Here is a 22422-nt window from a genome sequence, read left to right as displayed (position 1 = left end):
TGGCACAGACAGACACACAATGCAAAGGTTAAGTGAACGTCTCTCCTTTTTATCTGCTTTCAGGTGTGATTTCTATATTGCCCACACCTGTTACTTGCCCCAGGTGAGTTTACAGGAGCATCACATGCTTGTAACATTCTTATTTATCCGCAGTTGTGAAAGGGTGCCAATACTTTTGTCCAGCCCATTTTTGGAGGTTTGTGTGACATTATGTCGAATTTGCTTTCTTTCCTCCCTTTTTTTGTTTTGTCCCAATACACACAAAGGGAATAAACATGTGTATAGCAAAACATGTGTTAATGCAATACGTTTCGTGAGAAATACATGATTTCCTGGAGAAATATCAAGGGTGCCAACAATTTCGGCCATGACTGTATATATATATATACATACGTGTGTGTGTGTATGTATGTGTGTGTGTGTGTGTATATATATATATATATATATATATATATATATATATATATAGCTACAGTGGGGATCGAAAGTTTGGGCACCCCAGCTAAAAATTTGTAATAATGTGCATAAAGAAGCCAAGAAAAGATGGAAAAATCTCCAAAAGGCATCAAATTACAGATTAGACATTCTTATAATATGTCAACAAAAGTTAGATTTTATTTCCATCATTTACACTTTCAAAATAACAGAAAACAAAAAAATGGCGTCTGCAAACGTTTGGGCACCCTGCAGAATTTATAGCATGCACTGCCCTCTTTGCCAAGCTGAGACCTGCCAGTGTCATGGATTGTTCTCAATCATCGTCTGGGAAGACCAGGTGATGTCAATCTCAAAGGTTTTAAATGCCCAGACTCCTCTGACCTTGCCCCAACAATCAGCACCATGGGTTCTTCTAAGCAGTTGTCTAGAAAACGGAAACTGAAAATAGTTGACGCTCACAAAGCTGGAGAAGGCTACAAGAAGATAGCAAAGCGTTTTCAGATGTCAATATCCTCTGTTCGGAATGTAATTAAGAAATGGCAGTCATCAGGAACAGTGGAAGTTAAAGCAAGATCTGGAAGACCAAGAAAAATATCAGACAGAACAGCTCGCAGGATTGTGAGAAAAACAATTCAAAACCCACGTTTGACTGCACGATCCCTCCAGAAAGATCTGGCAGAAACTGGAGTTGTGGTACACTATTCCACTATAAAGAGATACTTGTACAAATATGGTCTTCATGGAAGAGTCATCAGAAGAAAACCTCTTCTACGTCCTCACCACAAAAATCATTGTTTGAACTTTGCAAATGAACATATAGACAAGGCTGATGCATTTTGGAAACAAGTTCTGTGGACCGATGAGGTTAAAATTGAACTTTTTGGCCGGAATGAGCAAAGGTACGTTTGGAGAAGAAGGGGCACAGAATTTAATGAAAAGAACCTCTGTCCAACTGTTAAGCATGGGGTTGGATCAATCATGCTTTGTGGTTGTGTTGCAGCCAGTGGCACAGGGAACATCTCACGAGTAGAAGGAAAAATGGATTCAATAAAATTTCAGCAAATTTTGGATGGTAACTTGATGCCATCTGTGAAAAAGCTGAAGTTAAAGAGAGGATGGCTTCTACAAATGGATAATGATCCTAAACACACCTCGAAATCCACGGGGGATTACATCAAGAGGCGTAAACTGAAGGTTTTGCCATGGCCTTCACAATCTCCTGACCTCAACATAATTGAAAATCTATGGATAGACCTTAAAAGAGCAGTGCGTGACAGACAGCCCAGAAATCTCAAAGAACTGGAAGACTTTTGTAAGGAAGAATGGGCAAAGATACCTCAAACAAGAATTGAAAGCCTCTTGGCTGGCTACAAAAAGCGTTTACAAGCTGTGATACTTGCCAAAGGGGGCAGTACAAGATATTAACTCTGCAGGGTGCCCAAACTTTTGCCGACGCCATTTTTTTGTTTTCGGTTATTTTGAAAGTGTAAATGATGGAAATAAAATCTAACTTTTGTTGACATATAAGAATGTCTAATCTGTAATTTGATGCCTTTTGGAGATTTTTCCATCTTTCCTTGGCTTCTTTATGCACATTAATACAAATTTTTAGCTGGGGTGCCCAAACTTTCGATCCCCACTGTATGTGTGTGTGTGTGTGTGTGTGTGTGTATGTATGTATGTATGTATGTATGTATGTGTGTGTATATATATATATATATATATATATATACACACACACACACACAGTGAGGAACAGAAGTATTGGAACACCCTGTGATTTTGCCACTTAGAAATCATGGAGAGGTCTGACATTCACATTCTAGGTGCATTCCCACTCTGAGAGACAGAATTAAAAAAAAAAATTTCAGGAAATCACATTGTATGATTTTTAAAGAATTTATTTGTCTTGCACTGCTGAACATAAGTATTTAAACACCTGAGAAAATCAGTGTTAATATTTGGTACAGAAGCCTTTGTTTGCAATTACAGAGGTCAAACGTTTCCTGTAGTTCTTGACCAGGTTTGCACACACTGCAACAGGGATTTTGGCCCACTCCTCCACTCAGATCTCTAGATCTGTCAGGTTTCGGGGCTGTCACTGAGCAACACGGAGTTTCAGCTCCCTCCAAAGATGTTCTATTGGATTTAGGTCTGGAGACTGGTTAAGCCACTCCAGAACCTTGATATGCTTCTTACGGAGCCACTCCTTGGTTATCCTGGCTGTGTGCTTCGGGTCGTTGTCATGTTGGAAGACCCGTCTTCAATGCTCTGACTGAGGGAAGGAGGTTGTTGCTCAAAATCTCAAAGCATGATGTTACCACCCCATGCTTCACAGTAGGGATGGTGTTCTTGGGATGCAACTCATCCTTCTTTTTCCTCCAAACACGACGAGTGAAGTTTAGACCAAAAAGTTCTACTTTGGTCTCATCTGACCACATGACTTTCTCCCATGCCTCCTCTGGATCATCCAGATGGTCATTGGCAAACTTCAGACGGGTCTGGACATGTGATGACTTGAGCAGGGGAACCTTCCATGCAATGCATGATTTGAAACCATGACGGCGTAGTGTTCTACCGACAGTGACCTTTGAAACTGTGGTCCCAGCTCTCTTCATGTCATTGGCCAGCTCCTCCCTTGTAGTTCTGGGCTGATTCCTCACCTTTCTTATCATCAGTGATACCCCACGAGGTGAGATCTTGCATGGAGCCCCAGTCCGAGGGAGACTGACAGTCGTCTTTAGCCTCTTCCATTTTCTAACAATTGCTCCAACAGTTGATCTATTTTCACCAAGCTGTTGGCAATTGCCCTGTAGCCCTTTCTAGCCTTGTGGAGGTCCACAATTTTGTCTCTGGTGTCTTTTGACAGCTCTTTGGTCTTGCCCATGGTAGTAGTTGGCGTCTGACTGACTGTGGGGTGGACAGGTGTCTTTAAAGAGCTCAGACAGGTGCTACTAAGTTAGATTAATGAGTGGAGTAGAGGTGGACTTTTTAAAGGCACAGTAACAGGTCTTTGAAAGCCAGAATTCTTGCTGTTTCTTAGGTGCTCAAATACTTATGTTCAGCAGTGCAAGACAAATAAATTCTTTAAAAATCATACAATGTGATTTCCTGAATTTCTTTTTAATTCTGTCTCTCAGAGTGGGAATGCACCTACAATGTGAATTTCAGACCCCTCCATGATTTCTAAGTGGGAGAACTTGCAAAATTGCAGGGTGTTCAAATACTTCTGTTCCTCACTGTGTATGTGCTGTGTTATATATATATATATATAGCTATGTAGGTGTGTGTGTATGTGTGTATATATGTATGTATAGAATGGCGGGCGTAGTTCAGTTGCGATATTTGCGCAGCGCTTTTCAAATGCAAATGTTTGTAAAATATAAACTTTAATGAGTATGAATGCAGAAAACACAACGTAACACACAATTGTTTGGTGAGATCTACATATAGGAACCCTCACATCTTCCTTCATCAATCCCGGATCGCTTCCATCACATGCGGTACAAGCCACTAACTGCAAACAACAAACCGACCCCGGAGGTGACCCAATCCCTGTCCCTCCAGTGGCCCAATCCCCGTCCCTCCAGTGGCCCCATCCCCGTCCCTCCAGTGACCCCATCCCCGTCCCTCCAGTGACCCCATCCCCGTCTCTCCAGTGACCCCATCCCCGTCCCTCCAGTGACCCCATCCCCGTCTCTCCAGTGACCCAATCCCCGTCCCTCCAGTGACACCATCCCCGTCTCTCCAGTGACACCATCCCCGTCTCTCCAGTGACCCCATCCCCGTCCCTCCAGTGACCCCATCCCCGTCCATCCAGTGACCCCGTCCCTCCAGTGACCCCATCCCTCCAGTGACCCCATCCCCGTCCCTCCAGTGACCCAATCCCCGTCCCTCCAGTGGCCCAATCCCCGTCCCTCCAGTGACCCAATCCCCGTCCCTCCAGTGGCCCAATCCCCGTCCCTCCAGTGACCCCATCCCCGTCCCTCCAGTGACCCAATCCCCGTCCCTCCAGTGGCCCAATCCCCGTCCCTCCAGTGACCCAATCCCCGTCCCTCCAGTGGCCCAATCCCTGTCCCTCCAGTGTCTGAGATCACACAGCAGAAGGAACATCGGATCCCCTCACTGAGTCCCAGGACAAGGATGGCATCCGCTCACATCCTTATGTAAAGACGGCGGAGGAGGGGACCCCCCATTCCCCCCCCCATGCTTGTAATCCAGTGGCTCTATAGCCAATCAGATGACTTTTACAGTGAAGGGAATCTCTAACACAACATCTGAGTAATGGGTGCAGTCGCAGTGGTGATGGAGATATCACCTTCCAATCCGCACGCCTCTACATCATATGGAAGTGGGGAACGTGCTTCTTCTAACCCAGTTCACTCCAAGAAACGTGCTCCTGTAGGACTGCAGATGTGCACAACAGAAAAATGTGTTTCATCATATTCCATATGTTAAAATGATTCTGTTTTAGAATTTGTTCTATTCTATTCTTTAACCTCCATTCATTAACCTACCAGCATGTCTTTGGAGTGTAGAAGGAAATCGGAGTACCACACAGGCACGGGGAGAACATGCAAACTCCAGGCAGGTTGTGCCGTGGTTGGGATTCAAACCAAACCTGGATATGTTTTATAGCAAAAAGTAAAAAGTTGTTTTTTTTATTTGAAAATTATCAGTCCTTTTTTTGTTTATAGCACAAAAATAAAAAACAGAGGTGATCAAATACCACCAAAAGAAAGCTCTATTTGTGGGAAAATAAAGGACATAAATTTCATTTGGCTGCAGCGTTGCATGACAGCACAATTGTCAGTTAAAGTAACGCAGCGCCATAGCGCAAAAAAAGTGGCCTGGTCAGGAAGGGGGGGGGGGGGGGGGGGAGGTAAATCCTCTGGAGGGCAAGTGGTTAAAGGATTCCATGACAGCGTAGGCAGTCATTCCCACTTAGTTTTAGAAAGTATTATTATTTACAGGACAGATGGGGGAGAATCTTCAGCATTTACAGTGGTTGACCAGCATTTTTTTAAGCATTGGTGTTTTCACTTTTAATAGCTGGCCAGATTATTATAAAATATGGGAGGCAAGGAAGAGACTTGGTAGCGGGGGCCCCACACACACTGACATCATCCTTAGTAGGGATGAGCTCCGGTGTGTTCGGATCCTAGTCTAGACCCACCTGAGCGATCCCGCTAGGAAGCTGCCACAGTACTTGGCCAACCATAAGTGACTAAGGCATTCCCCACCCCAGCAAGGGGTATGTATATGTGCGAATGTGGGGTGGGAAATTCCTCCACTGCTTATGGTTGGCCAACTGTAATGACAGCTTCCTAGCAGGATCTCTTAGGGTTCGTTCACACTTGACTTTATTTCTAACTCTTGCCAAAGGCCCCTATAGCGTTTGACAGGTGGTAGGCGTTTGAGGAGCGTTAAAAACGCTTCCCAAACTCCCTATGCGCGGTTTTGATGCGTTTGCCAAGCATTAAAACCGCACCACAAACGCCTATAATGAAGTTAAATGGTATTAACGCTACTCAAACGCCTTGCAACCGCATTGCAAATGCCTGCCAGGCATTTGAGGAGCAACACCTTAGACTTTAATGGCATTAAGGATACGTTTACACTAGCTTTGCCAGCAGGCGTCAAGACAGGCGTTTGGGAAGCGTTTTTAACACTTCTCAAACGCCTATGAAAATTCTGCACATGGCAGCACACTGTGCTGTTCACACTGAAGCGTTGCGTCGCGGCAAAACTGGCGTCTCATCTCGAGTCAGGAGGAGTTGAAGCCTCCCATTCAAGTCTAAGGTGTCGCTCCTTAAACGCCTGGCAGGCGTTTGCGACGCAGTTGCAAGGCGTTTGAGGAGCGTTAATACCATTTAACTTCATTATAGGCATTTGTGCTGCAGTTTTAACGCTTGGCAAACGCTTATCAAACGCCTCAAAACCGCGCATAGGGCATTGGGGAGCATTTTTAACGCTCCCCAAACGCCCTATGCGCGGTTTTGAGGCGTTTAATAGGCGTTTGCCAAGCGTTAAAACCGCACCACAAACGCCTATAATGAAGTTAAATGGTATTAATGCTCCTCAAACGCTCCCCAAACACTGGAGGGGCGTCTGGCAAGAGTTAGAAATAAAGTCAAGTGTGAACGAGCCCTAATGCCCCGCAAACGCCTGCCAGGCATTTTGAGGAGCGGCACCATAGACTTAAATGGGAGACTTCGACTCCTCCTAACTCAACATGAGGTGTCAGTTCTGCTGCGACTCTTCAGTGTGAACAGCACTGTGTGCTGCCATGTGCAGAATTTTTTTAGGAGTTTGAGAAGCGTTAAAAATACTTCCCAAACGCCTGTCTGACGCCTGCTGACAAAGCTAGTGTGAACGTAGCCTTAGGTGGGTTCGGACTAGGATCTGAACATACCTGAGCTCATCTCCAATCCCCAGTGATATACAGATAGGCAGCTTTTTGTAGCAATCAGGCATTGAGAATAAACCTCTCTTGAAGAGCGATGCAGTTATTAAAAAAAACAAAAATAATTCATATACAAAAAAACTTTAATATCAATATACAAACGTTCTAAAGTTGTTATTTTACATTAAAGCTGACCACATGAAGTAGTGACAGACAGAACAGGCTCTTGCCCAAGACAAAGAGGTGTCATGATACCAAACAACTTGCTTGTTTAAAGGGACCTCAACCAGAACTAGTTGAACCTCAGGAATGAAAAAACAAAAACCATCTTCAGCCAACGTGGCTGTCATACAGCAAAGCTCTCCATTCAGGAGCCCAGCTAGGCCGCGGCCTTTTTGTGTATTGCACCAGACTTTGAGCTCTGCAGTTTCTCCACAATCCTACGGGCATAACGCAAGCGCTGCGCTAGATCCTTTGAGCAGCCAAACTCTTCTATAAGGCTCAACTTGTATGTGTGGAAATTCTGGTTCCCATCAATATAGGAGACAGCAGCCATAAGAGGACATAGGATGATCTTGGTGTGATCCTGTAGAGAGAAGGCACATTTTAAACCCCAATTGAAGTCACAGAAATCAGACATTGCACCTATAATTCTCCACTCTCCTATGAGTTACACCGAGCATCTTAATATGTGCAGTCTAATAGGCACCAAGAAAAACCCACTTAGGGCTCATGTACACTGCAGCTGATAAACGCACGTTTAGGAACTGTTCAGCATTTTTTCAGCAGCCCCAGAACTCTCCCTAATGTTTTCCTATGTGTCCATGTACACATCATCGTTTACAGGCATTTGAGTTTTCAGTCATTTTTTTAAACGCAGACAAGTTGCGTTCAGCAGTTGATTTTATCAGCGTTTCAAACGCAAAACGCTTCTATACACGGCAAATTGCATTTCTAAGTGTTTGCATCTGAATTTTTTTTTTTAACTCTTCCAGTTCCCGATGCTGTCCAGAGCCTTTTTTAATCATGAAAAATGCATACAAAGTGTTTTCAAGGTACTCAGATGGACAAAACACTGAACACAGGATGTTCCTACCAAGTTTGTCACACATTGTAATGACCAATTCACACCTCAGACCTCTCCCACCCTTGGAAACAAAAGATATATTAATGACCATTCACACCTCAGACCTTTCCCACCCTTGGAAATAAAAGATATGTTAATGACCATTCACACCTCAAATTCCTCATGAAGATGCCCTGCCAGGTGGCCATAATGACTCCCTCCACCAGACACCTTTCCCACCCTTGGAAACAAAAGAAATGTTAATGAGCAACTCACACCTAAGCTAATCTCAACACATACTACTGTCTCTGCTTCTACTCTCTGTATTTCTCTGAAACAGTCTGAAATAGTTAATAATTTACCACTTTTCAGTGCATTCTGGGCATTTGGGAGGTTCTCCTTATCTTTAACCACTTCCCGACCGGCCGTTGTATATAAACGGCCGGACGGTGGCACTGCAGGGTCGGGTGGCCGTCTATAAATGGCCTCCCCGCACCCTGCTTGTGCGCGCTCCCTGGGAGCGCGCAGCACCGCGATCCAGTGCCCGCTGTGTCCTCCGGACACAGTGAAACACCGATCGTCGGACGGGACCTCTGTACGAGGTCCCGATCATGTGATCACTGATTGGCCAATCAGTGATCACATGCAAAGTAGTAAGCAAGATGTCACTTCTGACATCATTGCTTACTATGTGTGAAATCTGTGAATGATCACAGAGGTCACATGGTACAAGGCTATTCACAAAAGCCTTGTATCATGTGACAAGCTATGACCAATCACAGCTCACTCAGTTCTTTTCAATGAGTGCAAGAATGCACACAGAGAGAAAGAGAAATGATTGCTTTTATATCCTATATGGGTGTAAAAGCAATCAGTGTAAAAAAAAAAAAAAAAAATCTTCATCACCCCTCACAAGTAGTACAGTGTCACAATGGTGGCATTGTACTGCTAGGGTGACAGTATGTAAAAAAAAAAAAAATAATAATAAAAAAATAAAATAAAAATGTAAAAAAAAATGTTTAAAAATTATAATTTTTGCTTATAAACTAATTTGGATTTTTTTTTTTTTTACTAAAAAGATAACGGAATAAATTTTGGCTAAGATTTATGATGAAATATTATTTATTTGCAAAATTTTATAAAAAAAACACTTTTTTTTTAAATTTTTTGGACATTTCATTTACATAGCAAAAAAAATACAAATCCCAGTGGTGAATAAATACACCAAATACACCAAAATAAAGCTTTATCTATCTCAAAAAAAAATGGTAAAAAATTCATTTGGGTACAGTGTTGCATGACCGCGCAATTGTCATTCAAAGTGGGATAGCGCTAAAAGCTGAAAATTGCCCTGGTCAGGAAGGGGGTAAAAGTGTCCGGTCTGGAAGTGGTTAAAAAAAACGCTTCTAAACCCAAACGCACATAAACACACATAAACGCGTTATGCAAACGCGGCTAAACAGGCGTTTTTTAACCTACGCTTTCCAGCAGTCAGTTTCCATCGTTCAGAAGTGTCCTGTGTACATGGGGCCTTAGGCTGGCCATACACTATACAATTTTCTGCCCAATTTCCTTTAGATTTACATTCAACTCTGTAGTGCATGGGTTTGCCTAATTGGATACAATTGAAAGTGTTGTTTAGGTTTGACCTCATATTATATGGTTTTTGGTAAATCTAAAGCAAAATTCTCAAGAAAATTGTATAATGTATGGCCAGCCTTAGTAATGCAAGTTTTCTCATAAATGCCTACACTGTGACCCTACTCTGTGCAGTCCTCACCTCGAAGTTAATCTGAACCGTTCCATTGCTCAGATGTAGGACAATTGCTCTTTGAGTTCTGAACCAGGTCCGCAGGAAGGGAAGGTGAGCCCGCTGACCACCCTCTCGTGGAGTAATGTTGGCGCCGGCATTCATAAGATTCTCATTCATGTAATTCCTGAAGTAAATCAGTAGTTTGACCTGCAAGGGAAAGAGCAGATTGTTAAATTAGTGGGGCTACTGAATCACCGACCGCACTAAAAGATCCCTATCTTAACCCCTTCACACCTAAGGGTAAAACAATTCTAAATACCTAAGCACAATTTTGCAACTTTGACATGTGTTAGTAAAACCGTCCATATCATCACAACTACTTTGTGCATACAGGTGGCTTATACCGTGTTTTTTTCAGGACAAATTGGGCTTTTATTTAAATGGTAATGGATATCTCCTGATTCTTTTTTATTATCAAAGGAAAACTGACCCAAAATAGTAAAAAAAATATATATATATTTTTTTTAATTTAGCTGTGTGTTTCTTGTGACTACCATAACCTACCACCAAAGAACAACCCAAAATAAATTCTCCAGCTCTTGACGATCACAGCGATACCACATATGTGTAAGTTATTTGTTGTTTGTACCCGTAGTACAGCCCAGAAGTAATAGTGCGCATTTTGTTTTCGTCTTTTTTTTTTACATAAAACACACTGACACTATTTTTTAAAAAATCCTGAGCTTTGACCCTGACCTTTTGACCTTGACCCAAACACTTACACTGAACTAGATCAAACCTTGATCTAGGTATTTTTTCTTTATTTTTAAATTTAATTTTTAATATATATTTATCTTTTTTATTCTTTTTTTTTTTTTACAAACATTTTTTTCCCCTCTATGCCAGGAGTTAGAGAGATACAGTGTATCTCTCTCCTCCATTCATAGAGAGAAAAAACACAAGGGGCCGGGCTGTACAGTGACTGATCACTGTGACAGCCAATCAGAGGCTATCACCGCGATCATGTGACCCGGAATTGGGAGACCCGGGTCCTGATCGTTAGAATGGGACCCGTTGCTCTCAGTGTGCTCCCAGCATAAAGACAAGTACGCAAATATGCGTCCCCACGGAAAAAAAGCCCAGTTCTGTGAGGCCGCATATTTATGTGACATCGGCGTCAAGGGGTTAAGTGGGGTACACACTATGAAACAAACATCAGAAGAAAATATTCTGTACAAGGAATGATTGATTTTCTTTCGACATCCGATTCAGACTTTCCAAACGAAAATTTCCAAAAAGGGCAAACTCCAACATTTTTCTCGTACATGAAAAGATCTAACGATTTTCTTGTTTTCTTATGGGAAAATTTGGATACGAAAGACTGCGCATGATCAGAAACAATAAAAAACAATAATCAAGTCCTACCTCCAAGTCAGGAGCGCTGCACCTTTCATACAACATAACTCTATTGCCATGGCAACATAAAATGAGGAGACATTTAGCCCCGGTTCACATATATGCGGTCATGCGGGCCGAGTTTTGCGCGGGCACGAGTGCCCATTCATTTGAATGGACTCCCATGCCCCGTGACACGCAGAGAAGAAGTCCCTGCACTTCTTCCGAAAACGCAGCCCGCACGGGAACCTCAGTTCCCAGTACGGTTGCATTTTCCAGTGCGGGCGGCGTGTCATTAAAACTCATGTATGATTTCCGAACGATTTTTCATTCGAAAATCGGACCTAAGAATAATCAGCCGATTTTCGTGCTGATAGTGGGGCAATTGCACCAGCCGATTTTTGTGGTTCCTCCCCATTCCGTTTATCAGGCATGCGGGAAAATTTGTGAAAAACGCCCGGTTTTCGAAATTCTTGGTGGCTCCATCGGATTACAGAACGAACAATGTTTTCGATTTTCGATTGAAAAATCATTCGGAATTTGACCTATGTATGGCCTGCTTAAGAAAGAGAAAAGGAAAAAAAGGGTGATAAGGGCGGAGGGGGTTGAAAGACCGGGGATGCCGAGCAAGAGACCCTGATCGGAAGAGGGGTTATCAGGAAATATGACGAGGCCGAGAGCTTAAATCGAAGCTGCCAGCATGTCTTGGTAATCAGTAGAGAAGGTGAACTCAGTCCATTAAAACCATTATTATTGACTGGCCATCAGCTCCTCCATATTGTGAACCTCATGGCAAACCCGGGGCTAAATAGCGGTGCCGCAGGTGTCTTTCCGTATAATAGAATACAGTATCTGCATTCACAGCATTGAGTAATTGTATGAGAAGAGAACATTTTTATTTCTTTAAAGAAAGCGAGGCCAGATGAAGGAAGAAGGCTGCCCGGTATCTAAATGTATGTTAACTTGCCTTTAGTTACATTTTAAGTCCTATTTGCACGCTTGTTCCACAATGGTGACAAAGTAACAAAGCCAGCACTACAGCCAGGCAACTTGCATTTTCAGAAGTGAAGATCAACAATGGCTGCCACCACATTTCTGCCATGATAGTGTTTGTCAAAAAGTGAGGCTTAAAGGAAACCTAAGGACTCGGGTAAGTCTATTCGTGGACCGGGCTTAAAGTGTTGCTAAACCACCAACCCTGCATTCATTATATCTGGTCTCCCCAGACCCTGCATTCGCTATATCCGGTCTCCCCAGACCCTGCATTCGCTATATCCGGTCTCCCCAGACCCTGCATTCACTATATCCGGTCTCCCCAGACCCTGCATTCGCTATATCCGGTCTCCCCGAACCCGGCATTCGCTATATCCGGTCTCCCCGGACCCTGCATTCGCTATATCCGGTCTCCCGGGACCCTGCATTTGCTATATCCGGTCTCCCCGGACCCTGCATTCGCTATATCTGGTCTCCCCGAACCCTGCATTCGCTATATCCGGTCTCCCCGGACCCTGCATTCGCTATATCCGGTCTCCCCGGACCCGGCATTCACTATATCTGGTCTCCCCGGACCCTGCATTCGCTATATCTGGTCTCCCGGGACCCTGCATTCGCTACATCCGGTCTCCCCGGACCCCGCATTGAGACCGGACCCCGCATTCACTATATCTGGTCTCCCGGGATCCCGCATTCACTATATCCGGTCTCCCGGGACCCTGCATTCGCTATATCTGGTCTCCCCGGACCCTGCATTCGCTATATCTGGTCTCCCAGGACCCTGCATTCGCTATATCCGGTCTCCCCGGACCCTGCATTCGCTACATCCGGTCTCCCCGGACCCTGCATTCGCTACATCCGGTCTCCCCGGACCCTGCATTCCCTATATCCGGTCTCCCCGGACCCTGCATTCACTATATCTGGTCTCCCGGGACCCTGCATTCACTATATGTGGTCTCCCACAGTACACACAACATGGAAATGCAATTCTTTTAGTAAACATAAACTGCTAAATACTTTTTCTCAGCAGAAGTTAGAGCAGTCTTGTGCTTTCTATCAGTGTCCAGCAGAGCACTGGTTAAAGCTTGTAGGAGGAGTTTTGTTCTGCTCTAGGAGGATGCAGAACCCCTGACCTCTGGACAGTGCTGATTGGCCCTGTGCTGATCACATGCAGTCTCCCAAGAAAAAAAAACAAACCTCTCTAGCAATGCGCAGCAAACTGAGCATGTGCAGAGTGACTCCACATGATATGTCTTATCAGGAGATAAGAGGGGGGACACTGGAAGAAGGAGAGGATCAGAGAAGACAGGATCAAACAGCATTTTTACACAATGCAGAGGATTAACCCCTTAGGTTCCACAGTGAGTATAACAAGCATGCTTTACTGCATATACAGACTGATTGTACTGTTGTGGGTTTAGTAACACTTTAACACCTTTGAAGACGGCATTCCTAACTTAAAAGCATGCAGGAAAACCTGCACAGTTAACACAATTCTGTGGCCAAACGACTACACTGTTGACAGTCATGCACTACAGACACAACGTCCATAGAATACACCTCTTCGTAGGTGTGCAGCGTTCTAGTGGGCGGCACAGTGGCTTAGTGGTTAGCACGTCTGCCTTGCAGTAAATGGGTCATGGGCTCGATTCCTGACCATGGCGCCTCCTGCATGGAGTTTGCATGTTCTCCCTGTGCTTGCGTGGGTTTCCTCCGGGTGCTCCGGTTTCCTCCCACACTCCAAAGACATGCTGGTATGTTAATTGGATCCTGTCTAAATTGGCCCTAGTATGTGTATGTATGAATGTGAGTTAGGGACCTTAGATTGTACACCCCTTGAGGGTTAGGGACTGATGTGAATGTACAATATATATATAAAGTGCTGCGTAAATTGACGGCGCTATATAAGTACCTGAAATAAATAAATAAATAAAAATTCTAAGCTGTTACCGCAGGGCTTGTACCAGCCTACACCAACTCCGCAATCCCATCAACTCACTCCCAATCTGTATTTATGAATCTGGATCTGTACCCTCCCTCAATCTGTATGATGTTGGATACAGGAAACGCACTTCTCCATTAAGATGGGAATACATGATTAGAAAATCGACCGATCGGTCATCCGACGACTGAGAGGCGTTCATTCGTTGCTCGAAATCCTGGCCCACATTAACCAATCTAAAAAAATCGTTCATCGGGCAATACGTAGCGTTGATGTCTTCCGTACAAGTGGAAGTGATGCGGTGTGCGTGTGACCTTGTAGCCACGCCCTTCCGGCCAGAACTAGCGATATACACAACAATTACCAGCAATGAGTATAATATCGTTTATTCCATGACCTATATACATAAATAGTGATACATAAAATATAATCTGCACAATTCTGGTTTCATGATCTCATTAGGCCAATCTACTTTAAACATTTGAATTTTTCATTCGTGTTTACGAAGATTCCTTGGACATAAACATCCGGGTCATCTTCTGTTTCCGCTCATGCGTGATAGCGCTTGATAGATTTTTTTGTACGGCCGTCATACCACCGCATAGAAAATCGGTCGTTCGCATGCGAAACGACAAAATTTTCACTGTTGTTCAACCGGATTTTTTCGTTCACAATATTGTTATCGGTTAAAACATCCTGCTCACCAACGAAGAGAAAATCGTTCGATCAGTGGTTCCGCAAACTTTTTTGTATGCTTTCTTATCGTGTGTACGGGGCATTACTTTATGATTGTACTCCTCCCGGGGCCTCACTACATCTCTCTCCCTGACTCCCAGGCTAAGGCTGGGCATGCATTATACAATTGTCCTCAGATTTTTGTTTTATATTTACCAAAAACCATATAATAGGAGGTCAAACCGAAACACTTTCATATGTATCCAATAAGACAGGCCCTTGCACTACATAGTGGAAGGTAAATCTAAAGGAAATTGGGCAGAAATCTGTAAGAAAATTGTATAGTGTATGCCAGCCGCTGCCATGTCACCCGTCTCCTGGCTGTTTGGCTGCTTCGGCATGTGACACAAGTATGGAAATCATTAGCAATGTACGGGGCATTACTTTATGATTGTACTCCTCCTGGGGCCTCACTACATCTCTCTCCCTGACTCCCAGGCTAAGGCTGGGCATACATTATACAATTTTCCTCAGATTTTTGCTTTATAATTACCAAAAACCATATAATAGGAGGTCAAACCGAAACACTTTCATATGTATCCAATTAGACAGGCCCTTGCACTACATAGTGGAAGGTAAATCTAAAGGAAATTGGGCAGAAATCTGTAAGAAAATTGTATAGTGTATGGCCAGCCGCTGCCATGTCACCCATCTCCTGGCTGTTTGGCTGCTTCGGCATGTGACACAAGTATGGAAGTCATTAGCAATAGCAATATAGCCTCCATAGGACAGCTTCCCTCCTCATTAGACCTCTGTACTGAATCTTCTCTAGTCCCCTGTTGTAAGCCCTGTTCTTTGATACGCCCTGCATGCAACCCCTTACAGACATAGGCAGATCAGATGAACAATAAAGATCTTTTACTGAAGTAGCTAAAGGTGACAACTGAACAGTTCCCAAAGACATCTTCACACACATTCCTGACAAAGTTATCTACATGCCCCCGTAAGGTAGTCATGTCTTATAAAGGTGAGGGAGTCCATAAAGGGTCCTTGGCAAAGCAAGAGTCCATAATTGACATTAAATCTATATGAGGTAGCAAGTAATCCACAGAGTCCAGCAACTGATAGCATGAGTCCATGTGACTCCATACCCCTTGGAACCCCAACTGGACTCCCACAAAGGGGTGCAAACTGACTGCTATTGTACATCTAGAACAGTCTTTCTGAAACCTCTCTCTGATGCACTAATGAGCAGGGGCATATTTACCACAAGGCAAACAAGGCATTTGCCTAGGACGGCATTTTTCAGGGGGGCAGCGTTACCCCCTGGAAGAAGGAACACAAGCCGCATGGGGACCAGGTGGGTTCCAAGAGAGTCTGCGGGCTGCTTGACGGTATATGCAGAGCTTGACTCTCGTTCCCAGGGATGTCCGGAGCTGAAGGTGAGTGTCTGTGAGTTTCTTTCTCTCTTGCCAGGAATGGGAGGGGGTGGCGGCGGGTGTATAGGGGAGGCGGTGGTAGTGAAAGGCTCTCTTGGCCGGGGGTGTTGGGTGGTGTCGGGCTCTCTCCTTTGGGGGGGTGGGATGCTGGTTGGGGTTATGCTCTCTCCGAGGCTGGGTGGGGTGTTGGCCATTGTCCAGCTCTCTCCTTTGGGGGCATAGTTGGCCAGTGTTATGCTCTCTCTACACTCAGGGGGGCGTGTAGGTCAGTGTCAGGCTCTCTCCTTTGGGGGGGGGGGTGGGATGCTGGTTGGGGTTATGCTCTCTCCGAGGTTGGGTGGGGTGTTGGTCATTGTCCAGCTCTCTACTTTGGGGGGTTGTTGGCCAGAGTTATGCTCTCTCCACACTGGGGGGGGCGTGTTGGTCGGTGTCAGGCTCTCTCCTTTGGGGGGTGGGATGCTGGTTGGGGTTATGCTCTCACCGAGGTTGGGTGGGGTGTTGGTCATCGTCCAGCTCTCTCCTTTGGGGGGTAGTTGGCCAGTGTTATGCTCTCTCTACACTCGGGGGGGCGTGTTGGTCGGTGTCAGGCTCTCTCCTTTGGGGGGGATGCTGGTTGGGGTTATGCTCTCTCCGAGGTTGGGTCGGGTGTTGGTCATCATCCAGCTCTCTCCTTTGGGGGGTAGTTGGCCAGTGTTATGCTCTCTCTACACTTGGGGGGGCGGGTTGGTTGGTGTCAGGCTCTCTCCGCAGGAAAGGTTGGGGCGGGTGATTTTTGTGTTGCCTGGGGCAGCACAAAACCTAGATACACCACTGCTAATGAGCCACTATTTTACCTTGCAGGGGTGGTAACCTCCCCGAAAAGAGTAAAAAAACCTGTCCAGCAGAGGTAACCCTTGCTTCTTAGGTTTTAAAAGCAGGTTGACCAAAGATGACAGGGCAAAGAGTGTAACAAATGATTCTCACACATAAATACAGTCAATATATCTAAACCATGATCACATAGCATGAAAAGAAAAACATTTTTAACACAAGAAACATTCCGGATGCACTTTCTTACTTACTTTCCACCCATGTCAGGTAGGAATCCTAATATTGCAAACACCTTGAAGGCATTTATCTGAAAGTTCATCCCATGCTCTTACCTTCTTTGTCAGTGCCGATGGGTAAGAGCGCACAGTGTGGTAAGACTCCGTATTATTCCTCTCAATGTACTGTAAACTGACTGCATCGTTGTACATTATCAGCCGAGTGGAGTCATTGAAGAGAACACCTACACTGTTATCACACAGCTGGTAACCTGGGGAGAAAACATTTCAGCTTAGTGGCCATCTAAAATACACTGCTCAAAAAAAAAAAGGAACGCTTTTTAATCAGAGTCTAGCATCAAGTCAATGAAACTCCTGGGATATTGATCTGGTCAGTTAAGTAGAGAAGGGTTGTTAATCAGTTTCAGCTTCTTTAGTGTTAATGAAATTAACAGGTGCACTAGATGGGCAGCAATGAGACGACTCGCAACACAGGAATGGTTTTACACGTCGAGGTCACTGATATTTTTTTTCATACTCATCTTTTCTGACTTTTTTTTCACTAGTTTTGCATTTGGCTAGGGTCAGTGTCACTACTGGTAGCATGAGGCGATACCTGGACCCTACAGAGGTTGCACAGGCAGTCCAACTCCTCCAGGATGGCACATCAATATATGTCATTGCCAGAAGGTTTGCTGTGTCTCCCAGCACAGTCTCAAGAGCATGGAGGAGATTCCAGGAGACAGGCAGTTAGGAGAGCTGGACAGGGCCGTAAAAGGTCCTTAACCCATCAGCAGGACTGGTATCTGCTCCTTTGTGCAAGGAGGAACAGGATGAACACTGCCAGAGCCCTACAATATGACCTCCAGCAGGCCACTGGTGTGAATGTCTCTGATCAAACAATCAGAAACAGACTTTATGAGGGTGGCCTGAGGGCCTGATGAACTCTACTGGGCCCTGTGCTTACTGCCCGGCACCACAGAGCTCGATTGGCATTTGCCATTGAACACCAGAATTGGCAGATCCACTACTGGTGCCCTGTGTTTTTCACAGATGAGAGCAGGTTCCCCCTGAGCACATGTGACAGATGTGAAAGGGTCTGGAGAAGCCGTGGAGAACGTTCTGCTGCCTGTAACATGGTTCGGCATGACCATTTTGGTGGTGGGTCAGTGATGGTCTGGGGAGGCAGATCCATGGAGGGACGCACAGACCTCTACAGGCTACGCAATGGCACCCTGACTGCCATTAGGTATCGGGATGAAATCCTTGGATCCATTGTCAGACCCTACGCTGGTTCAGTGGGTCCTGGGTTCCTCCTGGTGCACGACAATGCCCGGCCTCATGTGGCGAGAGTATGCAGGCAGTTCCTGGAGGATGAAGGAATTGATACCATCGAATGGTCCCCGTGCTCATCTGACCTAAATCCGATAGAACACCTCTGGGATATCATGTTCGGTCCATCCAACGCTGCCAGGTTGCACCTCAGACTGTCCAGGAGCTCAGTGTTGCCCTCCAGATCTGGGAGGAAATCCCCCAGGACACCATTCGTCCTCTCATTAGGAGCCTCCCCCGATGTTGTCAGGAATGCATACAAGCAGGTGGGGGCCATACAAACTACTGAGGACCAGGGGCGGACGGACCATTCCAGCACTCGGGCACTGCCCGAGGGCCCGGGGTCAGTAGGGGGCCCCATGAAATGCCCTTGGTACCTTTTTTATAGGCTTTTTTGAGTGTGGGCAAGGACACAGGGGCCCCATGATCCCCTATTGCCCGGGGGCCACATGAGTTGTCAGTCCGCCCCTGCTGAAGACCATTCTGAGTTGCTGCAATGAAATTTCAGCAAAATGGACTAGCCTGCTGCATCATTTTTTCACTTTGATTTTCAGGGTGTCTTCGAATTCAGTCCTCTGTAGGTTGATAATTTCATTTCCATCGAACGATGTGCCATCCTTACATTCCTAACACATTATCCCATCCATATCAGTACAGATATCCAGCAGGAGATTTTTCCCCATTGAGATCTGATGTGCTTTCAAAGTGTTCCTTTCACTTTTTTTGAGCCGTGTATAATCGCTGTACACAACAGGTCTGCAGTCAAGCTGATACATACCTAGTCCATACTTAGAATATTCCATCCATTTGCTGATCCAAAAGATTGGTTTGCAGGCCGAATCCTCCGTTTCCTCTGTAGAAGAAATACATTAGAGCTATTGGCCAGGAACAGCTGAAGAGGTACCACATCATGAGCTAATCTTTTAATTGCCAGGTTCTACAATTCCAAAATCCCCCAACACAACTGTCCGATTCTATAATTCCAAAATTTCTCTAGATGGAATAAATGGAGCAGGATTGCAGTTCAAAAAGTAAAAAAGGCAGCTCGAGTCTTACCGGAATCCTCGCTGTATTGTTACTTTGAGGGAGTAGAGTCAGATTGGGAGAAGCCACATTGTTCTGAGCAGTCGTGTGTTCTGCCCCTATACAAGTGTGGTAGCAGAATGTTATACTTGGAGGAAGTTGTGGGAAGCAGATGACCTCTGAGCCATGCAGCAAGCAGAGATCAAGCCTACAGGACATAGAGAACCTCGGTCTTGCTGCCCCTGTACAGCTTGTGGATACCCACTTTAAAAAGCCACAAAACATAATGTAGTTTTGCATGTATGCAGCAATTCACTGGGGGGAAAAAAAGACACAAGCAACAGGATACAGTACATGCAGATTTAATGGTCCTTCAGCACTTCAGTACTGGACACATTCCTGCCAAGCCCAATTTTCAGCTTTCAGCGCTGTCACACTTTGAATGACAATTACTCGGTCTGTACCTAAATTACATTTTTATCATTTTTTTTTTTAGGAGGATAGAACTTTCTTTTGGTGGTATTTGATCACCACTCCACTTTTTTTGCTAAATAAAAGAAAAATAACCAAAGATTTTGAAAAGAAAATTAAATTTTTCTTCATTTCTGTTACAACGCGGCTAAACTGTCATTTTTAACCTACGTTTTTCAGCAGTCAGTTTCTATCGTTCAGAAGAGTTTTCCAAAGGCCCCGTGTACATGAGCCCTAAAGGCGGGTTATAACCCTTTCATATTTTGCCATCTGTGTCCCATAGGGGAGATTTCCCTTCACTTCCCATAGCCAAAACAGGAAGTGAGAGAAAATCCCTCCAAAGTGAAAGAATCCTGGAGTATCACTAGGTCACTAGAACTAGTGTTCCCATTGGAAGATTTCTCCTCTATTTCTCTTTTGGTGTCACCCCTAAGTTGGGATTTTCTTTTACTTCCACTTTCAAATACAATGGTAAACAGGACAAATAGAGGGTTACTCTCCCTAATGAAGACACAGACAGTGGTGAAAACCTCATAAGAGTTCTAATCCTTCTCCACTCTATCCAAAACTAAAATAACATTTTTTGCCTTTAGTGACACTTTAAAGGGTAAGTTCACCTTTGGAATACGTGTCTAGGGTAGACCATGTAACATGTTCCAGCATCTGCATCCTCTCCTCGCACCCGTTGTCACAATTTGAAAACAGTGCAACCATGCGGGGCTCTGCCCACATGGCCACATCATTCATTCAGTTTCCTGTAAATGAATGACTACAAGTACCATCAGCCATTGCAGCTGACGGCTTGTAGTTCTCAATGAATTATGAGGGCACTGGTCAGCACTTTTGAAGTCCATTGATTCTTCTTCTCAGGTAACTGCCTGCCCATACGAGGTACGGGAAGACAGCTATGCTAAGACTCTACAAGAGTCTGAGATTGCACCCACAGATCATAGATCTGCTGATCGTGGGTGCAATACTATGCAGGCTCCTTAACCACTTTACAACTGCGCTATAGCCAAATGATGGCTACAGCGCAGTTGTCCAGTTCTAGGAGGGTGTCATATGATGTCCTCCCAGAACGCGCCCCCCGCGCGTCCTCAGCAGCACGCACCCGGCACTGTCAGTGATCGCTGTGTCCTACAGCTGATCAAATGACTAGGTAAAAGGCCAATCACAGCGGCCTTTTACCACGTGATCAGCCGTGTCCAATGACACAGCAGATCATAAAGTAAATACAGTTGCCGGTTATCGGCAGCACTTTCCTCACGCTGTTACAGTGTGTGGTAAGTACTGCCGATAACTGGCAAATGTCACAGAGTAGATCTGCATTAAAAATTAGGGCACTGATGATCAGTTCCCAGCAGTGCCGCCTATCAGTGCCCATCATTGCAGCATATCAGTGCAGCAGCATCAGTGCCTCCTCATCAATGTCCACCAGTCCTGCCTCATCAGTGCCACCTATCAGTGCCCAACAGTGCCGCCTATCAGTGCCCATCAGTGCTGCCTATCCGTGCCACCTTATCAGTGCCCATCAGTGCTGCCCATCCGTGCCACCTTATCAGTGCCCATCAGTGCTGCCTATCAGTGCAACCTCATCAATGCACATCAGTGAAGGAGAAAAATTACCTGTTTGCAAAATTTGCTAAATTTTATAATAGAAACAAAGAAAAACTTTTTAACATTTTTGGCTCTTTTTTTTGTTTATAGTGCAAAAAATAAAACACCCAGTGGCGATTAAATACCACCAAAAAGAAAGCTCTATTTGTGTGAAAAAAATGATAAAACTTTCATATGGGTACAGTGTTGCATGACCGTGCAATTCTCATTCAAAGTGCAACAGCGCTGAAAGCTGAAAATTGGCCTGTGCACGAAGGGGGTAAAAGTGCCCGGTAGGCAAGTGGTTAAAATAAATAAGTAAACGCACATTTTTTTTACCTGCAAAAAAATGTGCATTTAATTTTTAATTTTTTTTTCAAAAGGTGAACCTATTATTTCATGAAAAGTGCCTGAAATGCATTTTTCAATTCCCCCAATATCTACCCTGTAAAAGTATCCTGCTGAATACTGGTCGGAGCGCAACATTGGAAAGAAGGAGCCCCAAAGTGTCCATCCATCAGACAAGCGTCCGATGAGGGACAAGACTCACCCTGGAGGACCACAGCCTTCTTAGGGGACACAGCAGCATTGACACTGGCCAGTTGTTGCATCATAGCAGAGAGGTAGCCATCTGCAGGCTCTGTGGACTCTGGCTGGACCATGTCCTCGTCCATCGCTGGTGCGACATTCTTCTCAACCAATGGAGAATCTTGGCCTGGAGCAAACACACCACATGTTAGGGACATGGCAGCGGAAATACAGTATATGGCAAAACGGCACTAAACTAAAAGGCTAGTCATGTTCCTAAGGTGTGGTACTACCAGGGGTGGACTGACAACTCATGGGGCCCCCGGGCAATAGGGAATCA

The 22422-nt window shown here is 44.9% G+C and overlaps 1 protein-coding gene across 1 annotated transcript; it reads right to left on the bottom strand.

Moving 5' to 3' along the window:
- Positions 1–6969: 6969 nt before the first annotated feature.
- Positions 6970–22300, bottom strand: LOC149458291 (serine/threonine-protein kinase PLK1-like). Its single transcript, XM_089682406.1, has 5 exons — positions 22105–22300; positions 19243–19317; positions 17250–17404; positions 9691–9870; positions 6970–7430 (listed from the first exon to the last, which is right to left on the bottom strand). The coding sequence occupies exons 1-5, from the start codon at positions 22298–22300 to the stop codon at positions 7224–7226; spliced, it is 813 nt and encodes a 270-aa protein (XP_089538532.1). The 3' UTR covers positions 6970–7223.
- Between the last annotated feature and the right edge of the window lie 122 nt (positions 22301–22422).

Source organism: Staurois parvus, unplaced genomic scaffold (genome assembly GCF_062004578.1).
Source record: "Staurois parvus isolate SC_StPar_1 unplaced genomic scaffold, SC_StPar_1.0 ptg000289l, whole genome shotgun sequence".
NCBI classification, from domain to species: domain Eukaryota; kingdom Metazoa; phylum Chordata; class Amphibia; order Anura; family Ranidae; genus Staurois; species Staurois parvus.
This window is presented reverse-complemented; position numbering and strand designations above follow the sequence as displayed.